This window comes from Numenius arquata, chromosome 1 (assembly GCF_964106895.1).
Source record: "Numenius arquata chromosome 1, bNumArq3.hap1.1, whole genome shotgun sequence".
Classification (NCBI taxonomy): Eukaryota; Metazoa; Chordata; class Aves; order Charadriiformes; family Scolopacidae; genus Numenius; species Numenius arquata.
In genome coordinates this window covers 93,346,008-93,363,814 of record NC_133576.1, presented here as the reverse complement: position 1 = coordinate 93,363,814, position 17,807 = coordinate 93,346,008, and the positions used below count along the sequence as shown (strand labels likewise).

General features: G+C 37.2%; 1 protein-coding gene across 2 annotated transcripts in view; it reads left to right on the top strand.

Annotated features, from left to right (window-relative positions):
* The window catches only part of NDFIP2 (Nedd4 family interacting protein 2), a 44,275-nt gene extending 29,369 nt beyond the window's left edge, over positions 1-14,906 (top strand). Inside the window, exons 5-8 of one of the 2 annotated variants that reach the window (XM_074167669.1) lie at positions 4,211-4,335; positions 7,460-7,526; positions 10,801-10,906; positions 12,725-14,906. In XM_074167669.1, the coding sequence (XP_074023770.1) occupies positions 4,211-4,335; positions 7,460-7,526; positions 10,801-10,904 (296 nt within the window). In that variant the 3' untranslated portion in view covers positions 10,905-10,906; positions 12,725-14,906. The remainder of the gene's footprint in view (positions 1-4,210; positions 4,336-7,459; positions 7,527-10,800; positions 10,907-12,724) is intronic. The other variant, XM_074167621.1, reaches the window with a different exon arrangement.
* The last annotated feature ends 2,901 nt before the right edge of the window (positions 14,907-17,807 follow it).

Sequence of the window (17,807 nt, the reverse complement as noted above, 5' to 3'; positions counted from 1 at the left end):
GACTTGTTAGCTTGCAGCTAGGAACACAGTAGTAGTAAAAAATCCTGCTATGCAGAAGCTGAACTGGAGTCAAAGGCTCCAGAAAGACTCCAATGACCCTCACATACAGTTGGCCAAAACTGCGTGCCCAGAACCTTGTGCGCACCTTCAAGGATACAGAAGTTTTCTTGGATAAACTGGCAACTTTCTCTTCAAATAGCTGTTTAGCTGAGGCTGACTGCACAGAGCACTACTTTTACACATTTGACAAAAATACTCTGATCATAATTTTTCTTGTTTATTCTGAGAGTATGTTACTGCCAACTTTGCCTATGAATGAAATGCATAAAATGAATGCTTACACATTGCAAGGTATTTATGCAAGTGTAAACTTAATTGCAATCTGTGTTGGCTGTTACGGATACTGGTTACATATGGAAATGGATAAAATTTACTTGTTGTTTGTGTTCGTAGTATGAGGAGTTCACAAAAACTCATACCATTTATAGCCCTGTAATATGAATTTTCAGTAGTTTTTCTTAGGGAAATTGGAGAACTAAATGAAAAATGGGCTTAACTTTACAAGGTTACATCGTAAATAGTGGGTAGTGTATTTCTGTCCCTCTAATAAGGAGATAAAAGTCTCCATAAAGTTGATGTATGTAGATTTAAGAGAGCAGGAGTTAAAATGAAATTTATGGCATGGCTATCTTTTGGGGTTTTTTTTTAGGGTGGGATATATTTAAACGCTGCAAGTAGAGGTGGCAGATCAGAGAGAGCCTAGAATAAGTTCCCTCACTTAGTTAAAATGAGGGAACATTTAGAGAACAGTGTCAGGCGCTGTGCTGTAGTGAGAGGAGCATGGAAAGAACGGCTTGTTCCAGATGTGCTCTCCCACCTCTTCCCGTGACTGTTAGGTACAGCGTTGGTAGAAAGGTCTTGGGGGCGTGGGGTGTAGGCGGGCAGCCTTTGTTTTAAATACAAAGCAGTGAAGTTAGCTTTTTAAATTTAATTTTATTCCACTGAAATATAATAAAATAAACTTTTGACTGAGCTTGCCTGCATATTGCAATCAACTAGTGATATGGAGCTACCATCTAGTGGTAGCTGCCCAAGTTGCATAAAATTGCTGTCTTGAGGCCATCTAGTGGCCAGATGTTTTTGTTTGGGTTTTTTGTGTGTTTTAGGAGCTTGGTGTATGCAAATTACAAACCTGTTTCATATCTAAGTTGTACAGTACTGTTCTCCTTAGCGTAATTGAATAGAATGAGACAATATACTCTAAAGAATAAAATCCCTTTGTGTGAACAGGTGTTTTTTTGCTCTAGCACTTGATTCAGAAACTTAGTGGAAAAATTTGGAAAACAGCCTGTTTTATTTCTAATATGTGGTAAAATCATGTGTTTTAAGAAATTGGTGTTACTCTTGAAGTCCCTGATTATGTTGGTGAGCAAAGAATCTGCTCTGTATTGGTCAGGATTGGCGTTTTGTCAGTTTCTGATTCTGAGGTAAATGAATATATTAGCAAATATATTTTTGCTACGAATGCGAAATGCAGGAAATCTTGCTATCAGGCCACTTAATGTATTTTTTTTCTATTATGTATTTTTAAGTCAACTGTGCCTTACACAGCACAGTATAAACTTTTCAGAATGCCAAAGGAAGTTGTTAATAGGTGAGTTTTTCAGTGATGATTATTACTTTTTTTTCTTTTTTTGCACAACAGTAAGGGAGGAATTTGAGCTGTTTCTTTCCATTTTGAACACAGATGTAATGGTGATAGAGCAAGTAACTGTCATGACCCAAAGGGTTTGGTTTTCATGCTTAACCTGCCTGTGTTCAAGTCTTTTGAGTCATGTCTGATTGAGTCATCCTGATTCATTATGTGAAGGAGGTCATTTTGGGCAGTAATAAAAGGCTGATATGGTTTTCTCTTATATTTAAGGAGTGCTTTAAAAATTTCTACCAGCCTTTTCACCTGTGGGCCCCAGAAGGAATTGCAGAGCTCATCTGGATTCTTTGAAACCATGGAAGGGAGTTTTGGATTGTCCCTACAACCTAGGAAAAATGAATATTTGAACCTCACAGATGGATTAATAAGGAGGAAGAAGTGGAGAAAACTGTTTGATCATAACATCCAAAGTTTAAGTTCTCATATAGAGATCGGATCTGTTCTTTTTGAACAACATCTGGGCATCGTAAACACTGTGTACAACTCACACCAATAAAATCTCATGGTGTGGAGAAATGTAAACGTACATGTTGTCCCAGATGCTTTATTGGAACAGATAATAACCATACCAAAATTTTGTAAACTGATGATGTTCATACAGTTTTCCAAGCTATTAGGTGCTTCAAACAGTCAATAAACTGCACACAAGCAAGGATATACACTTAGGGGGTTTCAGGTGGACCCAAGTTGGAAGACGGGGTTGTTGCACAAGCTCAGGGTGAGTGTAGCCTCTGGTTTTTCTGCTTCCCGAGGAGTAATTAGCACGGTCTGAATTTTCTATGTGAATTTAGGAAACCTGACTTGTCTGTGTCCACATCACGAATGCTGTGCAGGTTTCCCTCAGTCATGCGAGAGAAGCTATGGGGAAGTCACTTGACTGAAATTGCTAATGTTGGAAGGAGATAAAGGAATTATTTTGGGAGTGCTCGTTTCCCCTCTGATTATCAGGAGCCCAGCTGACCTTCATACAGAGTCACCTAACTCCTTCCTTTATGCAGAAAGAATTTGACTTACATGTTTTCTCCATCCATGTTGGATGTAATACAGAGTAATTGGAATGAGGAAGCTTCCAGTTGGGCATTAAGAAAAATTTATCAACAAGGGTAATGAAGCAGTAGAAATAAATTGCCTAGGGAAGTTTTTGAGCTTTCATCACTGAGTAGAAAAAAATAATAAAATTGGCTGCTGAAGTTGATAGCAAATGCTTCTAGTGATCATCGTCAGACTTCAGGTGAGCCTTTCAGGAACGAGCAAAAACATGTCCCAGTTCACAAATGGAATAAATTCGATGCAGGTAGATAGATAATCCTCCAAAATTGACTTTTATCAAAAAAAACTGTTGACCAATTCTTTGTTCCTAATGTTTTGCTGTAACTGTTCAAACTTTTACTGAAAAGACATAGTTTTTCCCCTGTGGTGATTTAATGTCTGAATTTTTTGTAAGTTTAGTTTTTTTCCTGAGTTTGGGGATGTAAAACATTACGAATTTGTGTGCAAGGGTTTTGTTCCCCTCTGTCCCCCTCCATTTCCTTCCAGTCTCTTCTGTGGTTTTTATGTTTATTGTGGGCTTCCCAAATGTTTTCAGTTTTCCACCATCTTGTCCTCTCCAGAACTCCTGAATTGCTGTCTTCCACCAGCTCCCCCAGTTCTTCTGTTGGGTGGTTTTCTTTTTAGTTGCCCTCACTTACTCTGGAAGATGGGACATCACCTAATTGGGAGTTCCTGCATTTTGACCTAATGCGTGCAAACTGATGTCAGTACAGATGATGTTGTTGATTGCCAAGTACGTATGCGGCTATGAAACTTCAAATTGTAAACCTACTGGGAGTTGTGTCAAAGCGTTGATTGAAGTTACAGTGGTAGTTGTGCTCAACGTCCTTTTTGTTTTTTGATTTCTTCAGCTTCTGTGTAAAACTTCCAAGGCTTCTTATGCTTGAATATAGATCTAAAAGAGAAGACAGTAACCAATGAAACATCAGCTTTTCAACTTATCTTCATTTCTGTACTATGTTTACAGAGCAAGAGTGGATACTTTTATTCTGTTCGATCCAAACTGGATAAAGCTGAATATGCAGCCTTGATACGTGCACGTATGTGTGCATATAACTATATTTTTGGTTATAAAAGCGTAGCAAAGGTTTTTTTTCTTCTTTGTTTCAATCCAAGTCTTGTATGTTAATAGTCCTTTGTTTGCATTTACCCTTCATATCTGGTGTCATCTGGTTAGATTTCTGTAGCAATGTAATGCTTTCTTTTATGTTGGAATTTTCTCTTGTTTGAAGTAGTAGGTTCCAGCCTGTTTACCATTTGCTTTGTTATTAAGTGACTATACCATGGGGAATGTCTGGGTTCAAAGTCAATCTCTGAAAACCTGAATTACCGGAAGGGAATTACTGACTGTGTAAGCATGTCCTTATTAGTTTAAAAGTGAAATTAGTGTTAAGTCTGTTTGCATAGCTATACAGATTAACAGAAGCTACTGTTTCTTTTATTTTATAGTGGCGTTTATTTTCAACTGGATTGGATTTTGTTTATCCTTCTGTATAACAAACACCATAGCTGGAAGGTATGGTGCAATCTGTGGATTTGGTCTCTCCCTGATCAAATGGATTCTCATTGTACGGGTATGTTTCTTGATTCACACTGTACAGACTCTTTTTGTAGAACCAAACCATAACGGTTTATTCAAGGATATATAATAATGGAATTAAAAATCAGTATATTAAATTCCAGTGCTTAACAGTGTCTAGAATTTTCTTTAACTTCCACTTTAGCAGAGAATTTACTTGCTATATATTCATATATGCTTTCTAGTGATGAAACTTAATCTATTTTTATCTGACGAAGCATTTTACGTTCATCTTTCCACTAAAATAAATGCAGAATGACTCATTCTTTGCACAAATATTTAAAAGCATACAGAAAAAGTGGAACAAGTACCTAAAATGTCACTGATATTATAGTGTCCTACGTGAAAGATTTATAAATGGCTCAGCCTATCGGGGTTTGGGGGCATGAGAAAACTTTTCTTCCTTGTATCTGATGCTTTTATTCCTTGTAAGATGCATACTGAGTCAAGTCAAAATTGGATATGAAGTCAGTCACATTTTTACCATCTTAGATGCACAGTTTCTTGACATTTTCACTTCAAGACTAGATACTTTTCAGAAAGGTATGTTAGCCAAATGGAAGTTACTTAGCTAAGTGGATGCTGGATGAAACGTAATGGTTCTTTCTGAGCTTGGATTCTACATGTCTGTGAGACACAACATTTAAAATCTTATCATGTCTAATGAAGAAAGAGATCTTGGATAACTTAGTTATCTTTTATGCCCTGCCAACTCTGAATTATTTTTTTATTTATTTATTCTTTGTGTGTGCTAGTAACTTAATTACTTGATTTGGTCTTAGTACGATAGTACAAGGATTGTTGGTAGAAGAGATTGTCATTCCTGGCCATGTCCTGCATCCTTCTTAGAGCTGAGAGTGATGTGGTTGGGTTTTTTTTGTGGTTTTGTTTTTTTTTTTTTTTTTTTCCCCGCTTCCTCAGGGCAGGAGAATGCTAGTGGACCAGATGTGATTCTAGTGCATTTAGTTGGAATTCAGGGTTTGGGATGGAATTTATTTTAAGAGACTGAGAAGACATGAATTTTTCAACTATGCATTCATTGGGGATATTTTCAGCTTCCCTTGAGGCATACTAAACAGAGGGCAAAACTTGCTCATTGTGTCAGTTTTATTATTCCTGCCTGCTTGAAAATGTGCTCAAAAACTAATATCTACTAAACTTCCTTCAGGAATTACTGTGTTCTCGACTAGATTTAAATTCTTGTATATAATCTGTTACTAATTCTAAAATATTAGAGCTGGCCAGTTCCGTGACCTCAGGGGTGGGTTTTTTTCGTAGTGAAGGTTATCATCTTCCTGTGTTGTCTCCCTTTCTGGAGACAACAGCAGAAAGCTCATAAGGTGTATGTTGACAGTTTTGTTTTAATGATGACACACGAGCATGGCGTGTGTGCACAAAATTGTCCTATTCTTTTGTTTCAAGCTCCTCCTGAGGCTTGTGCTGCCCTTTTTCACTCAGGGTTGGTAGTACAGAACTTTATAATGCCTAAATGGTCCAGGATCACACATGTTCTCTCTGTATCAGTTTTTACTGGGGTGGAGGGGGGAGGAACAAAAGCACGATTTTGCTGTTGGGGAAATTCTGCAGCCATGGCTGCTTCTGCCTAAAGAAAGCGTGAGAGTAATACACACAGGCTAGTATTCGATTGCTGCTTTTGGTAAATCTTCTTTCCAAAGAAGTGAAACTCTAAAAAAACTCTAACTTTTTTAACTCTAAAAAAAAAAAATACTGACTTGCAAGTGAGATGGGATTAATAATGTTGTCAACTTCTTGAGAATTGAGTATTCATCTGACGTTTAATGAAGTGTCAAAATATGAAATGCTGACTCTGCCAAATCATAGAAATGCTAGTATTTATATAGGGATAATGTAACTGCCAATTCTGTAGTTCAACTTAGCAATTCTGTTTTTTGATTATTTTTTTTTTCTTGGACGGCCCATAGAAATGAATACAGCGCAGTTAAAATTTTTAAAGAATTCCCATGATTTGGCTTTATTCTGGAGAAAACGTGGATCTCAGTGCACAGTTACTTGAAACAACAACTGTATCTAGAGTTCTTTAAATGTCTTGGATTTTTATCTGGTTGTGTATGTTGCCCAGTATTTTTATTTCTTTTTTTTAGACTAAACTGAATAATGTGATTTCTTTGTCGATACTACTGAAATGCCCCAGGGATGCACTATGGCAGGATGCAGTAAACATACTGTATGATAATGATGTGCAGTAAACATACTGTATGTAGGATGAGAAGTGTATGAAAAGTGTGCAGAGCTTCTAAATAGGTTATTTTATTCTTTCTGGCAACTTTTCACACGTCTCCCTGTTCCTACTTCTTCTGTGAGTTTTGGAGGCATTCGATTAGCCTTTTTATCAGTGAAGCATGCAGTCTGGAGTCTGGTAAAGGCACAGATACCTGTCTCCAATACCATCACACCCTGCCCTCCAGCTGCCTCCCACATCACAGAGAGGACAAAACTGTCTACCATGGTCACTAACAGGAACAGTTGAAATGCCACTTCAAGGTTCATTTAGTTGCGTTCAGCTCACTGCTGGGAACTGAATGCTGGTTTGAAAATGAAAAGACTTTAATGAGTTGGGGGTCTTTATGGGGCTGGTATTCTTGGCAGCGATTAACAGTAGGGGGTATACAGAAGGTCAAAAGCTCTTCTTTTGAGGGGTCAGCAGAACATCCCTGTCTGATAAGATTAAACTAATGTGGCTTTTGGTGTTAATATCTAAAGCAGCAGGCTGCTGTAATGTGTTTGGGATGGCAGGCATTGGAGGGAAAAAAGGAAAATCGACAAGTGGTGATTTGTTATAACAGAAAATGTCAGATGATTCTGGCAAGTAATAAAAGGGAGTTTTTTATATATATTATTTTATATATATACACACACATATATTTTTAGAGGTTTTAAAATAACTGCCACTGATCAACTGACACTAGAAATATTATTTTTGTATTAAATTGCTGTACAAATACCAGTTTTGCATTTTAGTTGAATACATTACTTTTATTTAAATTTGCTTTTTCCTATGTGCTTTCTGTATTTGCATAGTGCATTAAATGCGTCTTAGTCATCTGTCACTGCAGCTAAGCCTTCTGTATGAATTTCAGTTTTCAGATTATTTTACTGGGTATTTCAATGGACAGTACTGGCTTTGGTGGATATTTCTTGTACTTGGTAAGTGGCAATTGAAACCATTTCTGTTTTAATGTGGAAGTACTTAAAGATGAATCATGTCATTGTAAGTAAGAGTTCTGTAACATGCTTAGCTGTGTGTTTTTCTTTAGCTGCTGATAGTTTTGTGTGTTGTTTTTATTTCCGTAGTATTCCCAAGGTTATTGGTTACCATAGTGGTGTTACTGTGTGAACTGCAGACTATTCAAATAACCTACAGCTTAAAAAATTCTGTTCTTCGTATGTAATTATGTACATTCTTGAGAATTGTAATTTGGGCTTTTTAAGCTACTTCTACTGATCTAGGGGTGCAGAACTGTGTAATGAAAATTCAGCTTTATGTAGAGAACATACTGAAAAGTGAGTGATATTGAGTACTTACATGTATAAACCCATATGTCGAGTATTAAATTTTGAGAAATGTGACTGATCCTAGGAAGGTGTCGCCTGCTGTCTTGTACATAGGTCACGAAATGTCCTTTTCTAGCCCTTTGAAATGCATACTGCATCAGTGGTTTCTCAGTTGGAGAAGAGAATGGCTTCATGCTTTCTGATCACAGTGCTCCCATGATGTCAGCTTTCTCTTAAGAGCTCCGTCTGCCCTTGTTCAAAGTCTTACGCTCATCAAATTCTGCTCTTTTGCCTGTTTTTCATTAGGATATACCAAACCCCAACCACTATACCTTTTTTCCTACTATGGATTTCGCATTTTGAATATGGAATCTGGAATGATTTTCTGTTGCAGAGGTGAAGGCTACTATCCATTTTATTTTCTAGCTCTGAAAACACAGTAAGCTGTTGCTGGTTCAGTAGGTGGCACTCTTCCCTTTGAGTCAGTTGACTCAAATGGCTAACAGCAAATGTTAGAATGAAATGTTGAGTAAATTTAAAAAAAAAAACAAAAAAAACCCACCAACCAACACTGAGTTCCTGACTGTTTGTGACTTGCTATTTATCTCACAAGAAATGCCAAAAATCTTAAATGATGTTACCTAAAACTTTCTCTATCTGCCTGCATCAGTCCGTTGAATGCTTTCATTATTCTGTTTGAGGTGATTGTATTTAAGTAGGAAGTGAAACGACTTGTTACAGGTACAAACATCATCTCCAGATAACTCTTTTAATTAAAACAACCCCTTGTGGTGCCTGAGATTTGAGGTTTGACACTTTTTTGACTTGCATGAAAATGGTTTTTTCTTCCCCTAAGACTTTTCCCCACTGTGTCTATGGAAAAAGCAGTGCATTTGTGGTTCCTCTTTTTACTGTCTTTTGTAGCACTTGTTCAGAAGTTACCCCGCTTAGATTTAGGAAAGCCTTATATTCAGCCTTAATTGTTTGAAGGTTTTGGATTTTGTTTTTTGGTTTGGTTTTTTTTTTTTTTTTTTACTTTAACTCACAAAGTTTATACTATGCCTTGGGATAAAAGGCACTGTGAGGCGTGCAGTATGCATACCGCACCCAGCGTTCCCTTGTCTTATGAATGTCTTGCATGAAATAAGCCAACAGTGTTTTTAAACTGATAAAGTGGATATATTGTGATTGCTAGAACACCATAGAAGGATTTAACCCAACGGAGCTACTTAGCAGGACACGGAGGAGTATTATCAAGTCATGGGAGCTCTGCCAACCAGATGTGTATTTCATTGTTTCGGATAAATTTCCCATTAGGGCACACGAAGTAGCATGTCCTGCCCTTCTTCACAAGTGAATGAACTGAGTTGGAGTCTTTCTTTTGCACAGTCCTTTGACATACTTGAGCCCACTTATTGCCATCTTCTCCTCTCTTCCGCTGTTCACCTATCTGTTTCTGCTTCTTTCCTTTCTTTCAACATCTGGAAAAATCTGCTCATGCTTCACAGAGAAGCGAAGTGGTCTACTTCCAAGGAGCTGTCATGTACAGTGAACAAATGGGAGAGAGAGACAATCCTAATTTTTAAATTTAAATGTTAGCCAATGTTTCTTTTTGAGGAGCGCAGTGGAAAGTGTTTTGGTTTGATGGGCTTTTTTGGTTGTTTTTTTTTTTTAATTCTCTAAACAGAGAAGTATAAAATATGGGTTGAACTTGGACTGGTTTTCCAACATGTGTAATGCAGAAAGTATGCTCTTGGGCACCTTGAGAGCTGCCTGCCCACCTTTTGCTGTTTCAGCTGCTTTCCAGTTGAATGTAGGACTATCTCTGGTGATGTCTGGGTAGCAGCTTTTGTAGTAGACTTTTGATCAAGATCTTAGTGCTTTCTTCTTGGTACAGAATTCACTTTAATCACAGAAATGTGTCTGGCTAGGTCAAAGTTCAGTGGTTAGCAGAATATTCTGTGTTTGGGGTTTTTTAGGTGCATGTCCTAATGAGGCTTTGGTTTTAAAAAAGCAAAAAGCAAGTATATAAAATAAAAATGTACAAGTAAAAAGAGAGAAGAAATGAGCATAGGAAAAAAAATAATCAGAGTCTCAACCTGGAGAGCAGGAAAAAAAAGTGCATCACATAGCAAAATGTTAATGTAGACACAGAGACTGTTTATTAGGATGTAAGATGATGAAAAGGATTAAATCCTTGCTAAACTTACTAAGTTTCAGTTTAGATTTTCATTTCAACCTTTGGAATCTTAATGTATACTTGTATATATATGAACAAGTGTATATCTTCAAGGTACCTGTGTGTTCATTAAATGAGGAGAATTGCTCGTTAGGCTCGTGTTTCTCTCCGTAGGGTGTGGATTCTTTGAATAGACTGTTATTCTTCCTTTTCTGGGACAGGTGCATTTTCCTGGATGGTTAAATCTCAAACTGTAATCTATTATAGTTTATTAATGGCTTGTTGCTAGAGCAGTCTGTGCTTTCCGTCTGGTTTGGGGTTGTTTCCCCTGGCGTCCCCTTTTTACTTGCACTGTATTTATCTTACGCATTTCTAAAGGTATGTTTTCTGGTTCGAGTAGTCTTTTAACACACTAGTAACTTATTTTAAGAATTCTACTTGAAAAGAATGTGCCGCATGTATTCTTTTCTTTTTTTTTTTCCTTCTTTTGAAAGTCTTTCATACAGTCTTTTTAGCAGATGATACATGAACCCAGAATGAGTGTAAAATTTCTTGAAAGCTTTCCATAAGGCTGTATCCTCATATTGCAAGATAAAAGCAGAAGTCTCGCATGCTGAATTGGTGAATGATGCATAAAGACCTTACTTTCCATAGTATAATCTAGATCAAAAAAAATTATTTCAAGAATAATGATGTGGGATAATGTGTACCTAGGTTGATATACTTCATTTTATGCATTTTCTACAGGACTCCTCCTGTTCTTTCGAGGCTTTGTTAATTATCTTAAAGTCAGAAATATGTCTGAAAGCATGGCAGCTGCTCACAGAACAAGATTTTTTTTCTTGTACTGAAGGTAAGCAATTTTTAGTGATAAGATATCTCTCCCAGGAAAACTGGGAAGAATGAAATACTTCTATTAAAAATAAATAATCAAACTTCTGTCACAAAACAGAAGTTGCATGGTTTTTGAACATGAATGCTGTGTATATTCCACGTGGACTTGGAAATATCTGAAGTATCTTGAAGTCATGAAATCTGAAAGTAAATAACGCATCCTTGTTGCCACCAGTCCTCCCTGGAACTTATGTTCGGTAACGAAAAGAAGAGGAACCTGTTGTTTTTTTCCTAAGCAACAAACAATATCTGCTGCCTGTTGGGATACTGTCCTTTGTGTTGGAAAATGGCTTTAGCAGTCAACCTGTTGTCAGCAAGTGAGGAAGCACTAATCTGCCCACATATTAAATCTGATTGACATGGGTCTGAACATGCAAACAATAGATGAGTATTGTCTCTCTTTACATGACTGGATTAAGGCAGTCATGTACAAGTATGATTATTGTGTATGCAACAGTGTGCTTTATATATCCTTCAGGTAGCTGACTAATCAGGCTGGCACATCGCCACTTTTTTCTTTAATACTTTTTATCCGTTCGGTGGATGTATTGGACTTCACTAAACTGCGTGACGAGATAAACTGAAGTCTAGAAATAAGTACTGTAGCATTTTCATTGCTCTGCGGTTTACTTAAAATACTTAAGTACTGTATTTTGACTTAACTGAGAAGCTATGTTTACCACAATAAAGCAGGTTTTAGTAACTTTTCTCCAAAGTTAGTCACGGGATCAATATGAAATAATAAGCAGCATGTTATTGAAGCCTGAAAAAAAACTGAGACAGTATTTGCCTAGGAAAAAAAACAGTTCCTTTTATATAAGACAGTGATATACATTTAAAAGCAGCTAATCATAAATATCTATGCTATACCATGTAGTTCTTGATCATGGAAGAAATCTGTTAATGTAACTAACATAATATTTCTTCTTAACATGCCGTTTTGTCAAAATTATGTGGTAATTTAAAGTTAAATAACTAAGGTATAGATTGCCTTTTAGTAACCAGCCTAAATTGGTATCTACGTGGCAGCATTTCCTTTTTACAATAGTTACATATTGCTCCTTCTCTTAGTAATGTAGTAACCTCTTCAGAATACCGAAATTTGTAGAGACAAGACTGAAAACATGCTGTTAGCTTTCATTACAATAAAGTTTAAAAATACTATTTCAAAAATAATTGTTAGGACCAATTAGTGTTTGAAAACTGTAGCTTGAAGAGAATAATGAGAGCGTAGGACAATGTGGTCTGGGATTCTTTGCTCTCCCACAGTTAAAATTCTGCTTTGGGACAAAACACTATTTAATTCAGAATTAACTGAAGTTAATGAGTTGTCCTATCCGAGTTCAGTGGTTTTGAATTTTTCATTTACGTATAAGCATCACTGAGATGTGTGGGCTGGTAAGATCTGCGGAGTCTTTAAAGGGCTGGACACGTAAATATTATTTTTTTGAAGCATCTTAAGTATTGAAACAAGAAGTTCAATTTAATTGCTGTCACACTTCAATGTCTTTGTTCTTGCATAGACACGTAACTTTTTCTGCAGTGACTATTAGTTTTAATAAATAATAAACATTACCGCTACAGTTTCAAAAGCACACCTGAGAATATTTTGTAATGATGACAAAATAACAGTAAGTTTTTGCTTTTTTTTTTCCTCCCATCCTGGGAGGGGAAAAAGGCTGCTGCTTTGCTGCTTCTAGGTTTAACGTGAGTTAGCAGCGCTACTTCTAGTGAATCACTGCAATGAACTGAAGTACAACTCTTTCTTTATCTCCAGACTGCATCGAACAGACATTCCTTCCCTATACCAGTGTGAAACTTCCAGATGATCCGTAACCCTCCGAGCTAATAGGATAGAAGACTACTAAAACCAGAAGGCGAATTAGTGAAGATATGGCTTCAAAAACGAATGGCAGGATGGTTTATACTCAAATACCAGTTCTGGTCATTCTAGCAAATATTTATAATTGCTGTCTTTTGTTTTAGCACATTTGCAAATGTGCTTATTAAAAAGATAGTATTGAAGTAAGAACAAACCATCTGTTAGTATAGATTAGGTACAGTCAGATTCGGTTAATCTGTGCTTGTTGTATCTGAAAGATTTAAGTGGTAACTTGTCTCACAGCACGTTATGTACCACTGACTCGTTGATCTGAACTTTGAATACAATGAAATGCATTAAATGATTCAGATTAACCAGTTCAAACAGGTTGGGTTTTTTTATATAATTTAGGCTCAAATAATGATTGTGTAGAACGTTTTTAAGTTTACTAAACCCCAAGGTTCCTTGTTGTCACAAACTTCTATTTGCCATTACTTTATCAAATTCAAACCAATATACTGGTTTGCTTAAAACTGATACTCCACTTTGAGTCCCCTGTAAATAACTCTGCGTAAATGACTGTTTGAATTGCTTCTTAGGAAATATGTCAAAATATATTTTGTAACAGCATATTCTCTAAATTTTGTTTAATCTTAGAGCTGCATACGTATTTTTTTGTTAATTGGCCTTTAAGGGTATAGTTACCATTAGATGTAATTTTGGAGGTAAAGGCATTGAATTGTTTGTCTCGTCCTGGCTTTCCTCACATGAATTATTATTAACTGGTTTGGGCTTGAGCCTAAAAGTTGGTTATTCATATGCATGATCCCATGGAAAGACAGAGTTTGTTGATGTTAGCAGGGATGGAACAGCCTTACATCTTCAGTCCTTGGTTATGCAGTTGGATCCTCGTAGGTGCACCTTTGTTCCTGAAACAGAGTATTGCAAACGTATTCCCTGGGTTGTAACACTGGCTCTGTTTAAGAAGTCTTGAGTTCAGTATAGATAAAGCATCCACCCTGAGGGCTTCTCAAAAAAAATTCACAGATCTATCTTACAATGCTTGTTTAGAATAAATACTTTGCCATTTCCTGAGAATAAACTAATTTAAATGCAAGGTAATTTTGGAAATAACCTATGGAGGAAAAAAAAATAATAATCTTTTAAAGCTCTGAAAGTAGAAAATGTGTGTTGCACCTCTCCTAGTATTCATTTAAGGTATACCATTACTTTCTTATAAATATCATCTCTTTAAGGGGTACTGTCTACTGTTCATGCATGTGTGGTTTCCTTTAAAGTTTGTGAAATTTATGCTTCTCCTTAAGCAGGAGAATACATCTCTCAGTCCTTTGTACAACTGGAATCTCAGTTGCAAAAACACATTAGTTGTTGGTTGCACCTTTGAGGAAAAAAAAATGCAAATACTTTCCTCCAATTTTTCTTTTTATGTTAGAATTCTGCCTTTTTATTACTAACATTAAAAACAGTGAAGTTTATGTTGTTTTAAGCTAGTGCTGTATTCGGTTTTGTATCTATAATGAATGTTTAAAATATACATATGTAAACTGGTCACATTATTAATTTTCTTAATCTTTCAGAAATACTGAAAGTGACTAAAGCTTTAGGCGCACCTCCACTTCCTAGCTTTTTATGGAAAGAATAAAATTAAAGATTATGTTCAATATCCAATTGGGATTTCCTTCTAAACTTATCTGTTTGTTTCTGTATTCTTTTGCAGTCATTGTCCATATGAAAAAGAAGCAGATAATAAAACATTGCTTTGTTTTGCTAATTAAGCCTTATGCTTTTTGTTGGTTTTGTACTCCAGATTGAAAAATGCATACTGCAATAGTTGTGGCAACATGGAATTATTGACAAATTACTTGGCAAAATACGTACTAACTGATCCTCTTCTCCTTTTATCTCATGTTTTATGGCAACAAACTGTAAGGACGTTTCTTTTAATGAGTTAATACAGCTGTGCAAAGCATGCAATACTGATTCATCTTCTGTGTTTATCAATAGATATCAATATGTTTTCCAGCTATATCAGTTTTCCCAAATTAAGTAGCAGTCTTTTGATTGATCGATTTGTTTCTGTGTGCTCCACTGCATTTTACAGAAACCTTCATACAGACACTTGGTTTTGTTGTGGTGGTGTTTTTTTTTCTGGACCGGTTTGGAAAAAATTCTCATTTGGACAGAAAGAATATGCAGGGTTAAAAATGTACACATGTTATCTAATCCTCTGTAGTTGATGCAGCAGTTTGGTAGCCTGAAATCTCATCAGCAGGAGGAAAGGGAATTGGGACACTGTTTTCAAAGACTCTGCAATCTATTCCAGATGTGTCAAATGCTGCATATTTTCCTTGCTATTTCCTGTGAGCTTGGTTAGGAGCAGCTGGCTCTGTGGTTTAGAGACACCTGGCCAGCTTTGCTTTGTGTCTTAGTCAGGGTGGAGGGCAGGGGGCAGGGGGGGGAGCTCCAGTATCGCAGTAAAGTTGACTGTAAACAGATTTTGTATGAATGCAAATAAAGCTTTGTAGTTTGGGGCAAAAGCAGCTTTGGGGGGGGGGGAAGAGGGGAGATGGGGAGAGAAAATTACATTTTATTCGAGTAATTGGCATGAACATAACTTCTTTACTTTTGTCGTCTCCTTTTATTGATGTGGACACCACAGGAAGGTGGACATCTTGAATGTGACTCAAGTAGCCTGTGACACTCTTATTAATGAATTTCAGAAATGATCCATCACTCGCACTTCCAGTCCTCTTATAGGGAGGAGGTTGTCTCCAGGCTTTCACTTTGCTGTCTCACCTCGAGCATGGACACCGTCCTCATCCTGCAACACATTTTAACCCGGTTTCAACACCCTGCTTTTTCTAAGTCCGCTTCCCTCCCTTTGAATGACGACAGCAGGTGAGGAAAAGTGGTTTTATTAGTGTGCTATCCTAACATCAGAAAGCTTTTAATCTCTTTTCCACTTTTTGAGAGTGTTTTCCCAGAATACTCTGCATTAGTCCCTTCTGTGTGGTTGCTTGCATTGTTTGCTTGAACAAAAAGTTCATCTCACGAAATTACTATTGCTTCCTGGACTTTTGAAGAGAAGGTGAATAACCTCTGGTATGGAAATAGATATTTCTATAGATGTAAGGAATACAGATGTTTTCAATAGATATAAGGGAGACCTTATAGCAGCCTTCCAGTATCTGAAGGGGGCCTACAGGAGAGATGGGTAGGGACTCTTTATCAGGGAGTGGAGCAACAGGATGAGGGGTAACAGTTTTAAACTGAAAGAGGGGAGATTTGGATTAGATATTAGGAGGAAATTCTTTACTGCGAGGGTGGTGAGACACTGGAACAGGTTGCCCAGAGAAGCTGTGGGTGCCCCATCCCTGGAGGCGTTCAAGGCCAGGCTGGATGGGGCTTTGAGCAACTTGCTCTAGTGGGAGGTGTCCCTGCCCATGGCAGGGGGGTTGGAACTCGACAATCTTTAAGGTCCCTCCAACTCTAACCATTCTATGATATCTCTCAATAAGGAAAAAAGAAATTTCTAATCATGCCTATGTGCACAGCTACCTAGAAACAGTAGAGTCCAGTGTATTTTTTGTCCTATGTATGTTGTCCTTTTCCACTGTCCTATGATCCTTATCTTTATCCTTTATACTTCCAAGGATACTTTTATCATCTTTATCTTCTCTACTCATTATATCCTTTCCACATCCATACCCCTTCTCCTTTCTGTGTGCACTTGTTACAAGTCCAGCAAGCACAGGCTGTCCTACTCCATGTTGGCTGTGGTTAATAAATAAACCACCTAACAATTTCTTCACTTTTTTTTTTCCTTAACTGCAATGATGCTTTGTATTTTCATACATCCATATCTTACAGGTAAGCAAACTTTTTAAAATCAATGATTTTCAGACAATTGAAAATGCTTAAAATATGTGACTGCCATCTACCTGTTTTAAGTATTGCATATGCAAGTGGAATTAAAACAGTGGTAGAATTTGGTTTAGGTATATTTTCCTTTAGCTCCTGAAGTGTCTGCATGATTGACTTTAAACATTTTGTCTGATACGTAATTGTTGGGTGTTTTTTTTTCCCCACCCTTCCTAAATGAATGAGGGGTCAGCTTTTCGGTTTCTATCTACGGCATATTTTCTGCATAAGGAAACTTGCAAGCAGTGAGGCTTAAAAGTATTGCAAACAGCATCAGGTCTCTAGCTATTGGGTTTTTTGGGGGTTTTTTTTGTTGGGTTTTTTTTTTTTTTATGTAGAGCAGGTGTATATTCAAAAGAGGTTTAAAATGGTTTGGGCTCTTTTATATTGAAGGATGGTTACAGTTATCCCCATGTTTTTACATCTGCTCTTGTAGTCTTCACTCTTAATTTTTCTTGTGGCCAAAGACAGACAAACACTGTATTTGGGGGTATCCTTGGTGTAATACGAGAAGTTGTTCATTGATTCTTCATTATACATGGCTGCACAGATGCCCATCCTTCTTCATTTTCTAGGTTGGTGTGGTCTCATGACTTCCGAATGCCCAGTTTCACATGGAACAGGCTGTTGCTGCTGTAAATCATTGTAAAATAAAGCAAGCTTCGCTTGCATTACAAAGCTTCATTTCGTTAACTGAGCCTTGTAGTTTAATATAATTGCTGTAGCATTGCTGGTCAGTCCGCTGCTGCTGCTACTGTAAGTCGCTGGTGAGAGCTCACTCTGGGAGTCTGAAGTCTTAGGTGTATTTTTTCCATTAGTAGTGACCGGGTGTTTGAGTGAGGTCTGCGGGTCTTCCCGGTGGAAGCGTTACTGGAATGAAGCCAGCGCTCATCATCATGTAATTGGTAGCATGAACACCTGCGAGACTATTGCTTAGCTGGTCTGCTCTTCCCTGAGCCTCTAACTGACTTCTAATTAATGAATTAGGTTGACAGTGTCTCTTGCAACTTTCATAGGAAAGTCTTCATATGGATTTTCATCTCAAAGGTTGACGAGTTGTTTTTGCTGGATCAGATTTACCTCGGTACTTCTTGGA